Here is a 21,009-nt window from a genome sequence, read left to right on the forward strand (position 1 = left end):
GCAAAGATGTTTTTACTTGTCTAAATCGGGTTCAGGCATCAGTCTTTGCGCCCCATGAAAACGTGAAACGCCTCAAGATCAGATGTGGATAAAGCGTGGCAAGTGCCCCGACCTTGCCATTCCCAACTGACGCCTCTGACCGTAGACCAAACCTCCAGATGACAAGTCTCCACAGTCTTTACGCACGGAGAGCGCACGGAGAGTTTGCGAGCACGCATGGGGATCCCTCCCTTCAAGGCTGTCCGTGGCCTCTTCGCCCCGGCGGGCAGCTCTAAGACTTTGCCAAACCCTCCCGATCCCCCATTTCCCTCTCTCTACCTTTCATCTGAAGAAACAGTCCGGCGTTACGTCAGAAAGTGCAGGGCAAGCAAGACAGCGTCTTAGGAGCTATTCGTAGGCATTGCTGCCAAACCCAGCTTGGGACTGCTCACGAGCTTACTGCAGCCAATGCAATTTACAAATTCAACTCTTTTTAAACAGCAGCAGTATGTGGTAAGTCAATTATTCATTCATACTGTCTTATTTCCCCGCTGTGATTTTTTTGTTCTCACAGCTTTCTTCACATGACAGGTATCTGTTGCTGGCACAATTGCGCAAAAAAATCCCAACAGTATAAACGGTGTAAAGGTAAAAGAGTATGCTGATTTACCTTGTAGCCTCACTGAAAACACCATGACATGATGAAGCAACAGAGATTTTTGACGCACAGAGATTTCTGCAGCATTTTTTGAGTTTGATTCTTTGCTGATCTCAAATCAACATGCCCCACGCTCGAAATAGGAACCCTAGCCCCATCCCAGAGGTAACATGGGACACGGGATTGAAGGAGATGAACGAAACCTGGAAAGGAGCTATAGCTTGTCTTGGGGTGGCCGTCTTCTTTGTAATGACCATCGGGATCATATACTGGCAAGTGGTGGACCAGCCTAACAAGAACTGGATCCTCAGGGGGACTTATAGCGGTCTGATCTGGGAGAGAAGAACCCACTCGTTGGTCATACAGACCTTGACCGAGGACAACACCTATGTGGAAATTGACGTCGGGAATGTGGGGAACCCCGACATTGAGGTTCCCTTCGTGAGGAACCTGTGCTGGCTGAATAAAACGGAGTTCTGCTATACGTGGGACTCGGTGGCCGAGGTGAAGATCTCGCTGGAGGTGAATGAGGAGACGGAGACAGAGTGCTACAGTATGACTTGGACGCCGGTGCACTGTCATGTGGAGCTGAAGGTAGGGTTTCTGTCAGCGTGCACACAAGAACCAACTCACTGCGCTAAACACAACCAGAGCCTTATGAATGTATATCTTTTTTTTTAACTCAAAATTTAACATTTAAAAGGGCCCTATTCAGTTGTAAAACCTTGCAAACACGATATCAACATTTTTGCGCATATAAAAGTGAATACAAGGTGTTTCACAAAGTATTTGTTTGTTTAATACTGGTGATCAGTCTAGATTTACCTGATTTCAACTCCTGTTTTTTATAAAATTGTTAAGGCACAAGATACTCATTAAAACAAGTGGAATTATCTTTTTCAATTGGAAATTAAGTAAGAGGCTTGAAAACATTTTTTTTGCAAACGTTCATCATTTGATGCCAATAATTTGGCTTCTGTGATTCTGAAAAATTGTGCAATTTATATACTGTTATAATTCGTGATTCTGTTGATTTGAAGTATAATTTTTGAAATTGTGATATCCGATTAAATTGTAGGCTAGGAAGTAAAACACAAACATGACACTTGAGTGGCTCATTTAAACTGATATAATGTTTTCCCTCTTCACAGTCCTCGATTTAACTGCGCAGAGGGGAATACATTTCGTGTTCAAACTGCTTCGTCACAGTTGTCATGCTTCTTTTTTTTTTTTACATGCACAGTACTTACTGTACTTTCCCTCCCACCAGCTTAATTATCAAAGCCATTTAACTATTGGGATGATTGGGGAGGTTAATCTGTCCCCACTGGAACATTCCTCGCCATAACTCCCTGTCATGTGGTGCGACTGGTCACAGAAAATCTTTCCAAACTAAAGTCACATTTATGTTTTCTAATTTCCAAAATCCTGCTCGGTGCCTCTCAGGTGACCACTTGGCACCCATTTTGAAAGTCTTTAACAGAGCATAAATTTATCGACAGGACATATATGAGCTTTTGGTTATGTCCCCCACGTTAAGACTCTTTGAGGGAAGACAAGCTCTCTAAATCACTCTCACGCTCTCTGAAACAGTCCCATGTAGCACCTATCACATTCTACTATATATACTATATACTATAAATATTAGATCCATCCATACTCTTAGGTGCATAATGTGAAAGCATTCACACCTTATACCCGTAAATGAAATATATATGCATAGTTTACTTTTAAGTGTGCTTACAGTATTGGATTGCTCTTACAAACTTTGTCACTTATTCAGTAAACATTGGATGTGTGTTTGAGGCTGTGGGATGCTCTTTAGCCACATTAGACAGTTAATTTCTTTTTCTTCACTGGAGTCTCTTCAGCATTAGCTTAACATTTAATTGCTGTTTCAGTCTCCATTCTGTCTTCATGTAAAACTTTCTCCAACTCTTTCCTTTCCTTATGTGTCTCTCTTTGTGCCCGTGCATACACATGTCTGTTCAGGACTGTTTCTCCATGACCAACGTGTCCTGGTACGGCGGCGCCAGTGTCCGGGGCCAGACCTGGCCTATCAATGACCAGAATGCCACCATGAAGCCTTTCATTGTCAGTGATCTGAAGGACAACCCTTCCGGTTACGGCTCGGCTCTGGAGCGCTACTTCCTGGGATCATCAGGTAAGAGGTCATTGTTGGGATCGCTCAGTTCAAATGACTATCAGTACAAGTGATCCCATTAGCAAAAAGGGGGCCATAGTTCTTCTTTACACCTAGGTCTGATACAACAAGGAAGACATTTCAAATCTTTAAAATGACACAGGGTCAGCGGTTTTTCCACAGCTGCCATCGTTGCAGGGTTTGCACCAAGTGCTTGGGAAATCTGACCCCGTAACAGCAGGGTGTACGAAGTGTGGCGTGAATCCCAGGGCGTGAGGGAAGCCCTGTGGATGTTGTTGTGTTTTCTTATCCCCCTCCCTCATGATGCACTTGTTTGTTTGTGTATGAGTGTGGAAAATGGTCCTACTGCCTTCAAAACCAGCACCTCCAAAACACACACCACTGGATAGGAAACTGGCCCACAAATAGACTGAAACACGATACAGTCTGCAGCATCTCGCTTTATTAATTTAGAGATTAGACTACAAAGGGAAGCAAACCACCTTTAGCATCTTAAATTAACTCTTAGGGATACCGGCGTAATTGCCTTTTGTTTCTATTATGAGGGCAGGTTGGATGAGGGCCCTGCTGACTCTTATAACTCACCCGGTTATTTTGGGGGTGTTAGATTTTATCCTGGGGGCAAAAGGGGGAGGCAGGGAGGGACCACTGGCGGATGTGAATTGTTAATGTGACTGATGAGGAACGTGTGTGCTGTGTGTGTTGTGTGTACATGTGGTATAGCATTAACATTAGGGACTTTGGGCTCTCAAGCTGAGTTTTGTGGTGTTTGCTTACTGAGCTGCTGCTCAAATGAACCAATCTTTGCTCTCGAATGATTTTAATATAGATATAACATTATCATTATAATCATGCACATTATGACATGTACGTTTCTGTTTGTCAGTGTCTTAAGGAATCGATCTTCACAATCACATCCATTATTGACGTCGCTGTTAGTACTAATCTCACACACTTTCATTCACATACTGACAGAAACCAATACAAATGCATGTACACACATACACTTTTTGGGATGTTATACAACACAATGGCAGGCTTAACAAGGGGGGGGTCACATGCATTAATTCCTTTCTCCACCTTGTGAGAGGACGGCAGTCATTATCGGGACTGTGTAACCCTTTGTTTCTCTGTTTAGCTTTGCAGAGAGAGAAAAAACACACAGATGAGACAAGATCCCAATGAGAACAACTGTTTGAATGTTGCCAAGTAACCACTCACAGACACATACTGTACTGTACATAGCCCTAAACATAGAAAACGTATGCTCAGCAATGACAACGATGCCTATTGGAGCACTAAAAGTATATTTAACGTTCTATCTTGTTTTAAAGTTCAAGGATGTTTCTTGATTGGTTCTTAGAACTACACAATGTGCACATTTGGCCTCAGAGTGGCCTTTCCTATGTGCAGAATTGGAAGAAATTTGTATCGTTAAATGATTTCAGATGTTCAGTATGTGTCATTCTTTCTTCATGTATACAGCTCATGAGTTAAATTAAATTTTTTTAAAGAATATTTTAATGTTTTGCATCACTTCGCATCCAATGTTCACTCACTGACTCAAGGTGCACAAGTCAGAAAAACATGAAACTCTCAACATGAACTAGTCAGATCCTTTCGTCAGTCTCCAGCTCTGTCCTTCAGACGCTAATGCTCATGTTTTTTACTTATTTTCCAACAATACAATTGCACAGATGTATATTAAGTACTGAGACACTTCAAACTATAGCTAATATCTGTAGTCCTATATGTAGATCACACCACTTAGAAAGGGCGTAACAGTCAGACCTGTTAGTATTTTGGTGATTTGCCATGTGCGCATGTGGGAGGATGGTCACAAATTTAGACACTGTCAGAGGCTATTCAGTGATGCACTGCTGCTTTGGTGTTAAGACGGACACCAAAACTGACTTTGACTGCCTGTCTGCCAGGCTCCACAGATCACTGTGTACCTTTTATAGTGAAACAGACCACGGTATGTAACTGTATTAGTGTATTTTTCTCATTCACTATGCATTCTCACACCAAAAGAACAGCAGAACAACAAGAATACAGTTTCTGTTCTGGCAATTGTGCCAGTATGGCAAAGTAATTGCTTCTCTCTGCTTACTGGTATCAGTCATCCTTAACAGCTTTCCTGCTTGAAAGAGGGCCTTACTTTAAGTCTATTGATTCCCGTGTATGTGCTCCATCTGCAGTCTCTAATTTCTGTGATGTGTACTGCAATTTCACATGTCAGAGCCACTTGTTACTTTGTTCATAAATCATTGATGAAGTCTCGTTCAACAAGCACTAGGCTACTGCAAAAGAACCACACAAACATCTGTGCTCTTGGCTGAAGGGTTGGTTATGTTTCATTATTATCATAACTTTCCCAGTTTAGGCACTAAAATATATCAGGATTGTCTGAGACTGACAGCCTGGAAATACTACTCATAGACTTCCATGAAAAGCTGAAACACTTCACATCAGAAAACAACCTCAGGACTAATCAGGAGCTGCATTTGTCTTCTCCTCCTTTCCAACAGATCTGACAAAAATAGTACCTATTTTAGATTGCACAAGATGACTGTGGCTGTGATAAACAGCATGATGTGATAGAGTCATAACTGTATTATTGTTGCTGTTAATAGTGGTGGGGCAGGAAATAATTATAGCAGCTGTTATAGAGGGGGAAAAAACTCCACAGTTATGTGCGGGTAGTAAACAGGACCATAATGGGAAGTGAGTTTATGCTTCTGCTTATGGAAGTGTGTTCATGATTTCTTCTAACTTTTGGCAGGAAAGGAATAAAATTGTCACTGAATTTAATTGAAAGCAGCACTGAAAGTCAATTAGAGTTTGTAAACAAATAAAGGAAACAAACAAAACAATGATGTAAATATATTTATAAATTGTTGTTACAGTATCAATTTTACTCATAAATGCAAAAGTTTTTGTATTAATTGTCCTGCCAGTAAAACTGAACAGAAAGCACAGTGGCTGATCTTTCAATATGCCTACAGAGGTCATTTCAACTTCAAATATTGACTGTTTTTGTACCTCTCAGTCTGAAGAGAAGCTCTTTTGGACTCTCAACTCTAACTTTTCACACATAATGTATGTATGGGACAGCACTGCTTTGGTTGATAATGTGTGATACCGGCCCCTAACAAACCAACCATTAAAGTATGATAATGATATTATTATTTTAACCCAGCGCTTTGCACATTGATTAATTCAAATAAGGTTGAAAAATATAAAGCACAGTTTTAATGTAATGGGATCATAAAGGAAAACAGTTACTCTTCTTCTTCTGTGCTGACTTTCAGTTGGGTGCTCTGTTTTAAAAAAAGAAAATTGCAGTATTTTTGTTTTCCCAAAAACAGACCCAGCAAAGGCATCAGTCCAGTGGTAATAAAAAAGTAAAAGAGTCACCACATGTCTTGGTCATTCTGGCAAATTTTATTTATAACTGACAAATTTGATGACGCATTTGGGCATGAAGCCTTTATCAGAGTTCTGATACAGTTTTTAGTGTAATATCAGGCTTTACAGCTGTGTGAGCTCATTGACCACTAGCAGTATTTCTGGTGAACTGTTCTGATGAGGCATTTTGTATGCATGACTCTTCATTGACTCTAGTTAGTAACAGGAACATATTATAAATGTGGTGGGGAATTTGGAGCTATGACTGACCTTACTAACTCAAAAGCACTCCTGGGGATGGTTAAAGAGCAAGACAGACTGAATAACTGAAACATACATCAACAGACCAAAATAAAGACTACATACAGCACAATAAAAGACAATATTAAACTGAATAAAGAAAAGTGAACAAATAGTTGCAAAGTAAAGAGTAAAGCAGAGACACAGGAGTCAAGATATGCAAGAGAGCAGGGGAGTGACATTTGAGAGTGTTGCCAACTGTAGGAACTAGTCATGGCCCCACCTGTCTTTATCCATACAAAAACAACTGGGCTACTAAAAACAGATTAAATATCACTGAAACCACATCATGCATTAAAAACATAAGAAGAGACTCTCTGTGAGACATTTTCCCAAAGCTTTAGGAGCTTATTCTTGCATTTACTCTGTAATGTAGATCCTGAAGATACAATTTACACAGAGCTTTAGTGACCATTAGGAAGCAGGAATAGCATTTTATAGCTATACTTAGGAAATTAATTATTGCACCCGATCAAATCACCATGACAGAAATTAGTTGCTGTCCTAAAATAATAAACTGAGGATGCATCAACACTTTTTTTTAGTTAATTAACACAGATGCCATCATTGTTCTATGGTGGCTACTAAGAGACAATATCTACAATATACTTTTCCCGTATCAAATATAAATTAAATTTCACTCATTCAGTATGCAGTTCTACTTTTTATTTATCCGTTTTGAATATTACATTAATTACAAATGACAGCTACAATCCATTTATTATTTATTCATTTCAATTCACCAAAAAATAATCTACATTAAAAAAGACTGTGGTTTAGGAGCATTATCTATCAAGGAGCTTGGTTTGGTTATTTTATAATAATTCAATAATATCCATGAATACTGCAGGCTAAAGATTTGTAACATGATTGTCAGTGTTTTGAATCCTAAAGATGTTTTACATGCAATGATGGAGCAGTTTCCCAATTTAAAACTTCATTAGATAATTGATGGTCAGTAATGTGTCAAAGCCAATAGCCACACCAACATTTCCACCTCATCATTGCCATTTTTACAGTCACAGATACTGACTTTATTTGTTTGAATGCTTATATTAGATTCTGATTTGGCATGCAATAAGCAGCATATTTGCCAGATTTTTTTGCCCTCCAATATAGTAAAACAATTGTTTCCATTCCCCTCTGTTTTTTATGTAACATTATTTAGACTCAAATGGCCTGGTTCTTCTATTGTCTGCATGCATATCCTGTATGTCTACATCATTTGTTCTCATCAAACTTTCACCAAGTCATTAGGACAAAGAAGGGCCTGGAAAGATTTGTTTTCACGGCAGGCTGTTTAATAAGTGATAGTGTGATAGCTATAATTTTGACATAACCTACTTTCTTCACTCAGTTTTTAGGTGGCTTTTTTCCATGTTAGCTTTTATGAAGTGAGTGTCAGAGATTAGAATCAGAAATGAATACTGCAAGACACACATAACTTGACAGCTCTGACTCAGACTCTGAGATATTACTTCGCTTAAACACACACACACACATTCACGCACACACGCACGCACGCACGCACGCACGCACGCACGCACACACACACACACAGCAAGAGAGAGATGGGTTATATGTATATATACACATGCATGCACATTATCTGCCTCCTTATCTATGTCTCTGGCTCTCCATCTTTTACTTTAGCATAATTTCTTCTACCACCTCCTTTTTCTTTATTTCTGTCTCTGACTTAATCTTTCCACGTGGGATCCAAAGAAATGATGCTTTATTGCTCCTGCTCATTTGTTGTTTGGTCTCTCTGTAGGAACTGGCCAAGCACAACACACAGATAGGGATAAAGGTTATATAACTGTCTTGGACAGTGATTTTCTCTTTCAGATTATGATACTTAATCAGTTTTATTTGATACAAGTCTTATGAGTCTTATAATATCAAGGATGGGAACAATAACAGAAAAGTGTACTGTACTTTCCATCATGGTCCTGGTCATGGTGAGTAATGGCAGTGGATAACAACAAAAGAAAAAATACAGTAAAATCTTGTTTTAAAATGCTTGTTTTTTGTAGATTTTTTTCTGGAATCAAGATTTTTACTTTCCTCTTCAAGCTGCTTGATTTGGCTGGGGCTGTATAATATCAATAGATAACTTCACACATAACTTTTTCACAAGCAAACTCTGTTTGACAACATGATTTTACAGCTCTCCAACTAAAACCCAACATGTTTACTGTCTAGGCCTTTTAAATGCGAAGGTACATCGTTTTGACATAAAATCATCTCTGTCTTAAAATCTGAGTTAAACATTTACTTTGGTATCAAATAGCAAAATAGAGCAACTGATGAAAGCTTTTTTTAGCTCTTGTACTTCTTCTTCTGCCCCGAAACCTTGAGTAAGAGGTGAAACACTTCAAGAATGACTTACTTAGCCAACTGAAACTGTTTAAGTGCGTTGTCATCTCCTGTATGAGAAGGCTACTGTATGAAAATCATCCCACAAAATGTCCCACAGTCAATCTCCTAGCAAATACTTTCCATCAAGAACAAGCAAGAGAAAGTAAAGAGAGACTTTTCTAAATCCAGATTAGACTGATACAACAGCTTTTCTGCACTCATGTACCTGTATGTTTCAGTTCATTCACAACTACTCTAGAAATATGGTGACAATACATAATCAGTCTGTGGTTGCTTAGGTCTGTTCTGTTTCCTTCCTTTTTGCAAAAGACCTGCTTTAGTGTACATTTATTTATGAAAATTAAACCAAAATCTTGAATCTTGTTGTCTTAAAACATTAGAACTGAACCTTAACAGCATGGTTACTTCATCAGCTGAGACATCAAAGTATTTATATGTAGGATCTTCGTGTCTGATCTATCAATAATTGTGAGTACATGTTTTATACTTATGATATTTGTACTGTACGGATTGTCTCACACTTGAAACATTAAAACTGATTAATGATTGGAATGGAGCAGAGAAAGTTCCTTTAGTGTTTCATTATTTTTTCAATAAGTGGGATTGGAAATTTACTACTATGGCAAGATCCCAGTTTTGTGGCCACCAATTTCTTGAGGTTGGGCAAAGAAACTAAGTTTCCATTGTTAAGGAAGTACATGCCTGAACACACACACACTTGCTCACACACATGCGCACACACAGTTAGTGTTTGAATACACATTTTTATAACCCCAGACAGGTCTGTAAGCGTGCACAGGTGTCATAAATAACAGTGTAAATATGACAGGTAAAAAAGCGCAGCCCATCTGGTCCACAGCAGCAGGGAGTCAGACGGCAGTGATTTCCTTCTGTCTGAGCTGCTCTCTGAGGGCCTAGACACCACATTAAAACCTTCCTGACCCCTTAGAATGGGGTCACTTCTGCTTCCACCTCCAAACTTTCAGCTCAGACTGAGCGAGAGGAAGTGTAGAACCTTTATGGTCCTATAAGTCCTGCTCTGTTTTTCTTGGAAGTCTACAGTTTCTCATTAAAGAAAGTGTATGTGTGTGTGTGTGTGTGTGTGTGTGTGTGTGTGTGTGTGTGTGTGTGTGTGTGTGTGTGTGTGTGTGTGTGTGTGTGTGTGTGTGTGTGTGTGTGTGTGCATTGTTGTGTGTGTGAGAATGTGCATTGTTGTGTGTGTGAGAATGTGCATATGTTCATGTGTGTGAAGACGCGACCCAATGTTCCTTGATTTGTGTGCTCCCTCAACAGCTGTAAAACTGAGGCATGTGTGTGTCAAATCATTGAAATCTGTCCAATAAACTTCATTCACTTTTACCTTTGCCTACCTGATGCTTTGAAGGTGAGTGGATACACTCAGTCAGGCATATAGTTTTCTTTTGAGAGCTAGTGGAAAATATTCAGGGGAAGCTTGGAGTGTTTAAGGAATTGTTCTAAAAATAGGGTCCCCCCTTTGCTTCCCCTTAAACTCATGGGCACCCCACCTTGGCTGTAACTCAAGGCTTTAAACCTGCTTCACTTTCTTTAAATAACTCTTATTGATTCCTACTCCCGTCAGTGATATGCATGTAGGGATACTATTCAGTCAAAGATGTGTGTCTACATCGTACAGAGCACTGTGCTTATATAACCAGGGTTAGAAGTTCATTCAATGTTCCCCCAAACTATAAAAACGCACATCAATACATGCGAAATGCTTTGAGTAAAACTATAGAAAGATATAAGACAGAATTTAGTGTGTTTAACATTAAAATCTGCATGCATCTAGTTTGGTCATAGAGGGAATAACGTTGCAGCCTTTTTTTGACCTGATCGTCTAATTTCCTTGAGGCCCTGCAGTGTCGGTTCCCATGAAAATTAAGCATGACTCAAAAAGTCATGCGTGCAAATCTAAACTCCACTTTCCAGCCTGCTTGCACATTGGTAAAACACACTGTTTGTAGCCTGCTGTATCTGCACATCATTTGAAAAGGCTGCTTGGTGTCTGGTGTACTCTGGTCGCCTCTATTTCCACTGCCTGCATTCCACCTCCATCCTACCATAAAGCTATAACATTTTCTACACTGCCCCCACTCTTTATTCCACTGTACATGTGCAGTGTTGACGTACAGTTTCACAGCAGCTTTGATTCATTAAAAATAGGTTTTTTTTCTTGCAGTTTAAATATACCTCTGTGTATCTTAGGGGGAAAAAAATCTACATTTATGTGCCATTTATGAATATGTAACAAGAAGTTGGACAGCGACCTAATACCTTGTGAGAGGCAGCTGAGGTGTTACCAGTATCTCTTTGACATTATCCGTTGCAAACACGTGAGAATTACCCTGAGGCTGAAGGCTCTTCACTAAGCTTTATGCAGTACTTGAATACTGATCTCCCAAACTATTAATCTGATTATAAACTGGTACATGAGTATCCTGCCTGCTCCTGGTTCCTGCCTGCATGAGAACAGTAAACCCATTGAAACTGGATAGGGTGGCTGAAGTGAGCCAAGTTCTCAGCCTGGGTTTCAGACTGTCTGCCTACTTTGGAACAACCTAATCTGTTCATTGATTTGCTCCAAATCCTAAATCCCAGTTTGGCAACTTTCAAGCAGATTACACCAAACAATACTGGCTGGGTTCTGCTGACCTGAGATGGGGCAAACCTGCAGAGCAGAGTAGAGTAGAGAGGAAGGTAGTGTAAGGTGGTCAGAGGGGAGGGAAAAGGTGGGAGTCAGGACGGGTGAGAAGTGGCAAGGGTAGGGGGTGGGGGTAACCTGAGAGGAAAGAGGCATTCCTTGCAGGGCAGCTACATCTGTGGACACAATTATCTGCTTCGCATAATCTTATAATTTCACACGGCCTCTGAAAGGCTGTATACAGTAGGAGAGAAAAGGCAAAATCTCCCTTGCTGGAGATTATTATAAGGCTGAAATTGACTAATTGAATCGCCGGTGTTCTTCTTAATTGGAAAGTTATAGACAGATGCATCACATTGATTGCCTTGATTCAATGTTCTGGATAAAAACAATCATTGAAAATGATTACTTTTTACAATCATGTGCCTTTCAACAAATATCCGGACTAGTTAACTCTTCCTTCAGTGTAACCTGTTGCCAGCAGTCCCAAGGTAAACTCATCCAACCACATACTGCTATATCTCATACTAGGGAGTGTTTTTCTCGCATCTGAGTGGGGTAATATCAGCTGACACAGCCTACACTCTACCACCCACAACACTCAATCCGTCACACATCCCAGTTGCAATAACACTCTTACACTATGTCATATAAGAAGAATCTGCAGTGCAGTGTCTCATACCTATACTATTTTTGTTTGCTTCACACCAAGGTCAACATTATACCTACATTAAGGGACAAAGTAACCATTTATGCTGTTGCTTCAGTATCATAATGATGGAGTGATTGTGCTGCATATGCTAAGACCTTACATTATGTGTTTCTAGTGTGATGTCATGTCCATACCCTCTCCTGTTCACCTCCTACCATGCAGGTGTTGCAGTGCTGGTGTCTCCTGATATCCCCCTGCAGCTGGGAGTGGAGAGCAGACAGCAGTTCTGCCTGCAGTCACTGCCTAGTATGGAGCGTCTCCCTCTACAGTACACAGTGTGTGTGGCTCAGAATGTGAAAGCCGCACACCAGGAAGCAGTGCAACAGCTCTCCCAGCACAGCAGGGAGCTGCCCAACATGAAGGCACTGTGGTTAGTTCAGTTTGGATTAAAGATGAGAATTTCCTCACCTAAATTCTTTGGCTGAAGGGAGATTTCTCATTATATGCATGGTGTATCTGTGAGCACTGACTGAAACTTTGTGGGTATAATATAAGGGGGTTATAATCTAAACTACATCCAAGTTTGGATCAAGTTCTCACTTTGTGTCCCATAGGCTGCCATTCTGGAAGCTGCTCACCAATGTGGATTCAGGGCCGAAGGTGGAGAGGGAGCTGAGGACCTTCTCTAATCGTCTGAGGAGACACCAGCTGGGGGAGGGAGTCATCAGCCTCAATGAACATTCCACCAACCTCCTCTCTGATATGGTGCGTACTTTACCTCACTGTATGTCTCTACCTCCAGCCTTGACACCCTTAATAAATTTGAGAACTACTTGAAGGAAAACCTGCTCTGAAGCCACGAAAAATTTCACTTGGTTGAATTAAACCTCAAAGTAGTAGTCAATAATGTGAAGCTTAGCGCTCATACATCTAAGTTAATAAAAAAAACACCTATAAACTATAAATTATAAGATGAATGAAATCAATAAAAAAACAATTAACAAAACACACACAAAAAAACACAAAGAGAGAAGAAACTTTTCCTTCCTGATACTTTATATGGTTTCAATATGAAATACAGAAGAACAAAATAAGATGCCACTTCACAGGGCCTTTCTTACTTTTCATCTATATTTTGAGACCAACCATTGCTATTTCTTACTCAGGTTTTTTCTTTTTTTTATCTTGCCTTTTGACAAGCAGTGATTCTTGTCTGGTCATTCTGGTCACAAATAAATGTTTGTATCTGCAATGTTTGTGTCGATTTTTAACTTTCTATTATGCATCTGAAACCAAACATTAGACTGTACAGAAATATTCACGACACACATTTACCTCAGCACAGAGGTCCCTTTTGGGAGGGCTCTTTTTTTTATCTACCCCCTCCGTCTGCCAATTCCTTGTACTGTGTAGCTGTAGACTTTGGTAATCCGTCTCTTCAACCATCTGGGCTATGAGGCAAGTGAGGGTTCATTGGGCAGAGGCTCAAAAACCAGTCAGGGATAGAAATGAAAGAGTTTTCTTAAGTGGATCTCCAGAGCATTAAAGACAGGCAGGGAACGAAGGAAGGGGACAGGTACACCAAAATGTCACAATGTCGGGAAAAAAATGGTTCAGGGCTTTGCCTTCATGTTGGGGAAAAACACCACATTACCTGTGTCTTGTTCACCTAATGTGCAATGACAGAGTTGAGTTGACCTAAAAAATTGATTATTATCATGAGAGGAAAATGGACAGGAGGCATTTGTCTCTTCATTGCCGTGCCCACCCTTTCCATTGCTATTTCTCATCTATCCAAGTACTTTCCTTGAATGTTGTTTGGCTCTCCCTTGAAACAAGACCACCAGGACCTCTGTCAAGTGTTTCTAAGTCAATACCTGATCATCTTCCATTACAAAACAAATATAGCTGAGAGAAGACAAACAGAGACTCCTAACAGATCTCAGGTTGCTCTGAGTGTGGTAACTGTAGGATGGCGAAGAATTGGATGTTTTGAGGTTTAAATGGACCTCAGCCAAGACTAACACAAGCAGGTGATGCTGACACCAGCTCGATGCTGTGATCTGACCTGGACCATGCAACAGAAGAGGAGGCAAAGGAGTTTCACATAATATGTCCATCAGAGAGGTTAAGTTCAGCTGCCTCACTATATACACTTAAGCCTTTCCTTTAAAAGTTCAGAAGGTGTAAAAGGATAAAAAAAAAAAAGGTGGTGGGAAATGGGAGGCACAACACATGTCAGCTGATGGATGCCATTTGGTGAACAAGAGTTTCCTATATCCACAATCTCAAGTTTTTCTGGTGCATCAAAGATATTTAACACCAGTTTTGTTGGCCCTACATCCTTCAGTGCCCCCCTCCCCCAAAACTGCCATAAAGAATCAGCCAAGTGTACAGTGCTGCATGGAAACTTATGGAGCTCAAAGTTGTCTATGAAGTGTGCAGCTCTACAGAAGTGTGACTGGCAACAATGATCCTCTGTTAAAAAAAAACTAAGCTTCTCTTTCAATCTATTTTTACTAGTATTCATAAATTATCAGTCCTACTTTGACCTTTCTTTTCCAGTTTCCATTCTAGTCTTATGAAACAAAGTCATAATTTGGAACGTTTTGCTGGCATTGGAAAATGCGGGTTAATAATACATTTCTAAACATATTACTTCTACTTAATTCTTTCTTTCTTTCTTTCTTTCTTTCTTTCTTTCTTTCTTTCTTTCTTTCTTTCTTTCTTTCTTTCTTTCTTTCTTTCTTTCTTTCTTTATTTCTTTCTTTCTTTCTTTCTTTCTTTATTTAGCAAAACACAGTTAGGATTAGTCTGGCATAGTGGTAATTACATTGGAATCCATCTGTACATTCAAATCCAGAAAAAGCAAAACAAAATGAAAGATCAGAAAAGAAATTATATAATATGTGCTAATCTACCCTTTCTGCCCACAGCAGCTTCCCCTCCTGGAGTCAGCCTTTGTATTTTTAAGAGGTTTTGTTCCACAGTTATGTAATTTGAAATGTCTCTTTGACTTTAGCATGAAAATTCCAAAGGATTATAATAATATACTGTGTGTTAAATGGTCCTGACAGAGGTCATATTGTTACAGCTACAGGTTGGAGAGACAGGTCAAATGTGAAGCTACTAGAATCTCTAAGACCAGCTAATGAACAGCTGAATTGTTCCATCAGTGCAGCATATTGTTAAATGTAAATTATTTAAATAATAATGTAGGCAAATATGATTAAATGATGCTGGTACTGGGTGCTTTCTGAATGCACACATCAGGCTGTATAGAGTTGATTTCACCAGACTTTTATGTGGTATCATAGTGTGTCTCTGTCTCTCTGCAGGACCATGACTACCTCAACAGCAGGAAAAGGGGGATGTCCAAGAGACTGACCAGGGACCTCCCACTTGTCAAGCTTCTTAACATTTCCATCTCTCTGTCCCCTTTCCTGGGCGTGGACACCACGCAGTTCCACACCTCCCTCATGGACGGTAGTGAGGCATACTGGCTCAGTCTCCCCTCAGCCCCTCAGGGACAGCTGGTAAGACCTGAATGTGGAGCATATTCTTTATCCTTTTAGAGCGCAAGCCTGGCCACCACATCTGCGAGTTTCTACCTGAGTTTTTATTTTCATTGTGGTTGAGACGCGCTGTCTTAAACAAAAATAACTCTGCATCCCTATTGTGATTCGTCCATTCATAAAAAAAAACCACAGACATTTCACAGTCTTTCCCAAGTGGACACTTTCCATTTGGTGTGCAGCTTCTCTGCATTCACTAGTGGCAGTTTGATCAAAAGCAGAGCAGTGTGAACATGGTCTTATCCAGAAGGTCTGTCATTGCAACAGCACAGGCAATGAATTAGACGATTATCATTATAATGACAAAATGATAGTAGTGGAAAATTAACACCAATCAAGATTCACTCATATCCTTCCATCCTACAGATCCCTGTGATGAGTCAGTGGCAAGGGAGGTACTGTGTAAAGTTGAACATCACAAACCCAGGAGCCGTGAGTTGGTTCCTGGATGGAGTGGGATCCCTCCAGGCCCACTTAGGGATGGAGTACATCATGTTGGAGGGGGGCGAAGGGAATCTGTTCGAGGAGCAGGCCCTGCGGGTGCCACACGCTTTAGGTGGAGACAAGTACATCAGCCTGCTGGCAGACCTGGCTACAAAGATCGGAGACTCCACCATTATGACAGCAGGGACACGGTAACACTTTCAGGCATCTACCCCTAACAATTTCTTTAATTTTTGGAGAATGATTTTCTACAGTTTGAGATTACTCCTTCAATCTGCTTTTCAATTTGAGTCTTGCTTTTACTTATTATGATTCTATTTGGGCCTCAGGTCGAGCCATAAGCCGCTCTTTGTGAGGATGACCCCCTTGCAGTCCGACTGGAGCCCGATGGGCCTGAAGGGCATCATTCCCTCCCTGCTCCACCACACTCTGCTGGGATATAACTTCCTCATTCCTGATGCAGTAGGTAATACCACAGCCTATGGGTTATTTTTCTCACCTTTACTAAGAACATATTGTAGCTGTGACTGATGGGCACAGAAACATGACTGCCTTACCTGAAAAATCATCATGCACTTTTAAAATGATAGTGTTTCCACTATTTTGAGGGATTTGCTCAGTACATTTATAATCTGTTCTTACGTGAGAACCAAAAAAGAGGACAACAGTTGAATGTGGAATAGCTTCAAACTAAAAAAACATTTTATCTTGTGGTCAGGGAGGAGAAACATCCAAACGTCCTCTGTATTCCTGCAATATTCCAAATTCCTGTGATAGCGGATCACAGCCAGTCAGACAGCTGATGTCTGTGATACAGCTTTTTACTTTGATGTAGAGAAAACAGAAAGCTGTCAGCGTTACAGACAGAATTTGTGGTGTCTTGTAATCTTAGCCCACGAGTTTACAGGACACCACAAATTAAAAATGAGCTAGCATGTGGAGTATTCAGTATTCAGTCAAAACATAAAGAAAACTAATAATCTACAGTCAGGATTCCAGACCTTCACACTAAGCTTGAAGTTATAAATCACTGACTAAACAAGTACTGCAAGTTTATAATACTGGAGAATTAATACTAAATAAATAGTCCACCTTGCCTTCTTTTCCAGACTTAGTTAGCTGCATTTTAGGTCATCTGTACCAGAATGTTTCAGGGTTTTGTTCAGACATTTCATGGAAAATTAATGTGATGTACTTTCAACCTCTCCCAAATAGCCCACACATCTGTTTTCCTCTTGAGTATTTTTGTATCTTAATACTCTCTGCCTCTCTCTTCCTACAGGTGGCTCTCTGTCTGGAGACCTGGTCACAGATGAAGAGTTGTTCATCCGTTGGCTTGAGATTGCAGCTTTTCTCCCTGTTATAAGCTTCCACACGCCACCATGGGTCTGCGGAGAGGATCGGGTATACAACTATACACCAAAAACACATTACAAAACCAGTCAGAGCAGCTTATGTAGACACCCTTACATACTTAAACACAGTTTTTTAGATACTTTTTCATTCATGTTGGCCCTGCACCATCAAACTGAGGTGGTTGTCATTACAGCCACATCATCCACATTAGATATAATTACAATGACGACAACATAGTAGGTTCACATTCTTTTACCGACCTGTTAACAAGATTTTCACTTGTGAAGATTTACAGTGGGGAGATCAAGTGAAGTGATGTGTGAACGCTGCCAATTAGATGTTCTGAAAGGCAGTGGGAGATTATCCTTTACTTCTCGCGCAGATTGCTTCTGAAAAAAGTAGGGGGAAGAGTTTATTGACCCAGCAGCCTCTCCTCAGCTCTGCGGGTCAACGCTGAGAAGTTCTCACTGGTGTCAATGAGCAGGCCGATCTGTTTGCAGAAGAGCACAAGGGCAGCTGAGCAGCGGTCTATCAAAACTCAGGCCTGGCTCTCCCCTAAGCAGCAGAGCAAGTACTCCCCTCTGTCCCACCTTACAGGAAATAAGAAATGTAGTATTCACAGTGCACGGCAGGAAAACAAGACCTACAGTTTCAGAGAGTATTGATACTTTTGACAGTGAGGGACCAGGACTCATGTTCCTGAACACAAAGGCACTTGATGTTTCCCAAAAGGGTGAAGGCTATTTTTCCCTCCCTCGCCCTTCCCCTCTCCCCTCAATAGGAGCGATTACTTGGCCCCATCCCAACATCACCTGTGGTTAAGAGTCCATCTGTTCTGAATTACAATCCCTACTCTAGATTTATGGCTCACTCTCGCTCTCAAGAGCCACTTCAGCAGGAATGATAATGAATTTGAGGACAAGTCTTGGAAAAATACTTTATTGTGGCAATTAAGATTTTCCATGAGTAATTGACAAGTGTGACAGAGTGGGAGGGATCAACCACTTTTTTTTTCCTCTATGAGAGGACTGAGGCAGCAAAATATATTGGTTGTGACTTGTGTTGCGTGACAAAGATAAAAATAGGCCTTTTGGACAGCTAGACATTTGACAGCAGCAATGTTTTCCATTTTGGTCTCTTGCGTGGCCTTCAACTTATAAACCCAGATGAAGTGAGACTGAGAAGGCATTTTAGATGGTAAAGTCTTCTGTTTTATGGGCATTTTATTGCAGTTTAAGTGTGGCGCACCTTTAGTTGCACAGTGTGTGATACTTCAGTCAGTCATAGACAGGTCACAGCATCAACCACATTAGAATCAAATAGCAATAAAACCTCAAACCCATACACATGCCTGGCTTCTCAATTAGAGAAAGATCCACTCAAACCCAGGCTTCAAGCTCATTCCTACAAATGTTCTCAATCCCAACTCATAAAAATACATTTTTTATAGATGCGGTCAAGTTTTTGTTTTTGTCATGGGACACTGGAGGGGATGTGACCCTTCCAGGAATGCTGAAGTAATTTGGCCAAAGGGAGACAGGAGAAAGACTTGGACAGTGTTAAAACCACTAAGTCAACAATTGGCTGCTCTTAAGTTCTGTCTCCGTGTCTGGGTGTAGAGATGGCACAAATGTCTTTAGCAGACCTCATTGTCAATATTATTCTTCTCCTAAAATCCTTGTGGCAGATGATTTAGTTTAGGAAATGACTTTTTTTTGTTGGTTTCAGTTTCTCAGTCGCTCTGGATTTCTTGAAAATATATTTGGCTGGATATTAATAAAAGACATAAGTGGCTCTGAATGGAAATACAGCTCCATAAAAAGGCAGACAATGATCCTACATTGACTTCTTCATGAGCTAGCTTTTGTGATGGCAGGAACATTACACACTAGATTATTGCACTCATAATCATTTTTTTCTGAAAGCCTCATTAAATTGATGTTTTTCTCTCAATTGGTGGCCCATAGGTGCTAAACCTAACTAAGATCTACATAACAAAGCACCAGAGGGATGTGGTCCCACTCATAGAAAAGTATGCAGTTGAGTGGCAGATGACGGGAAACCCCATCTACCGGCCGATGTGGTGGCTAAGTCCCAGTGACCCCATGACCTTCACCATCAATGACCAGTTCCTCATCGGAGACGAGGTGACTTAATGATGTTCTGATGGGAGGGGATTGAGTTGCTTCTGACAGCATCCAATATACTTGGCATTCAATAGTGTATAAATCAACCCAGCTGTAACCTGATGCCTTGGTACTTAAGTGTACAATCTTCTTGACATCTGAATTTGTTTTACCAAACTGATGCATGTCGTTGCCTGTTTCCAGGTCCTGGTAGCACCAGTGGTGGAGAAAGCGGCAGTACAGAGGGATATTTATTTACCTGACGGAGGCTTCCAGTGGCAGGACAGCCGGAACGCTCAGGTGTTTGATGGGGGGACGTTCCTACAGGACTACTCTGTGCCCCTGGAGGAGGTGGCCATTTTCTTACGGAGAAGTTGAGTCACATGACTGATACGACAAGTAACCTGACTTATCCTGTCACTCCTTTGAATCAAATTCTTTTTTTTAACATTTGTGCTGTTCTCAACTTGCACTTTTCCACAAAAGACCATTGAACCTGGCTCAAGCCCCCTCTTGAGACAATATGTAGAAATAATTTTTTTTATACTTGCACTTTACAGTTCAAAATTATTTGTATTTTTTTTTCCCTTCGTGACATTTTTTCTTCCTTTTTTAAAACTTGTTAATCAGTTTTACCTCTTGGCTGATTTGTTTCTGGACTTTTTGCTCTGTTCTGCTTTTTGTATGTAAGTTCCAGAGAAATCTGTGCGTTTACATACTGCATTTCTACAGTCTTTACATTTTAGTTGCTGCTGACTCTCTTGATAAGAAGGAACAAAGCAAGCCCCTTGTTTGCTTAAAAAGCACAAAAAAATCTGAATCTCTCCAGAAGACCAAATGAAGATAGAGAAGGACAAAGGAGGATGTCTGAAAGGGCTTTATCGAGAGGGAAATGCTTATTGGGAGGAAATGAGCTCACAGAAAGCGTTGTATGGAGACTGACGCACCGTGGTACCGTATGTCTTGTTCACTCAACGGAAAGGCTTTTACTTGAACTTATCAGGCCAAAGGGCTGATGTTTTATGAATGTACCTCAAGTTACAGTTTTCCACTGCTTTACAGAGTCATCAGACACAACAACCTATCACTTATCCCTTAGCACTTATACTTAGAAAAGTTTAACTTAATTTATCAACATACCACTCTGTTGGACACACCTGAATGTCCCTTAGTACTGTAGGCCAGATGAACTTGAGGCCACTGTCATTGTAACTATATACTATATTTATCTTCTAGATTTTACTTTCTTGCTAACCTGCTATAGTAAGGGCTTTTAAATGGGCTGCTCTTTTTTTTATAC

At 40.5% G+C, this 21,009-nt stretch overlaps 1 protein-coding gene across 1 annotated transcript; it reads left to right on the forward strand.

Annotated features, from left to right (window-relative positions):
* Nucleotides 1-757: 757 nt before the first annotated feature.
* si:ch211-236l14.4 (SITS-binding protein) lies at nt 758-20,087 on the forward strand. Its single transcript, XM_062421422.1, has 10 exons — nt 758-1,231; nt 2,630-2,801; nt 12,431-12,638; nt 12,823-12,973; nt 15,547-15,744; nt 16,150-16,418; nt 16,557-16,693; nt 17,510-17,631; nt 19,551-19,730; nt 19,914-20,087. The coding sequence occupies exons 1-10, from the start codon at nt 761-763 to the stop codon at nt 20,085-20,087; spliced, it is 2,082 nt and encodes a 693-aa protein (XP_062277406.1). The 5' UTR covers nt 758-760.
* Nucleotides 20,088-21,009: the final 922 nt, after the last annotated feature.

The sequence above is a fragment of the Scomber scombrus genome, chromosome 6, assembly GCF_963691925.1.
Source record: "Scomber scombrus chromosome 6, fScoSco1.1, whole genome shotgun sequence".
Lineage (NCBI taxonomy): Eukaryota > Metazoa > Chordata > Actinopteri > Scombriformes > Scombridae > Scomber > Scomber scombrus.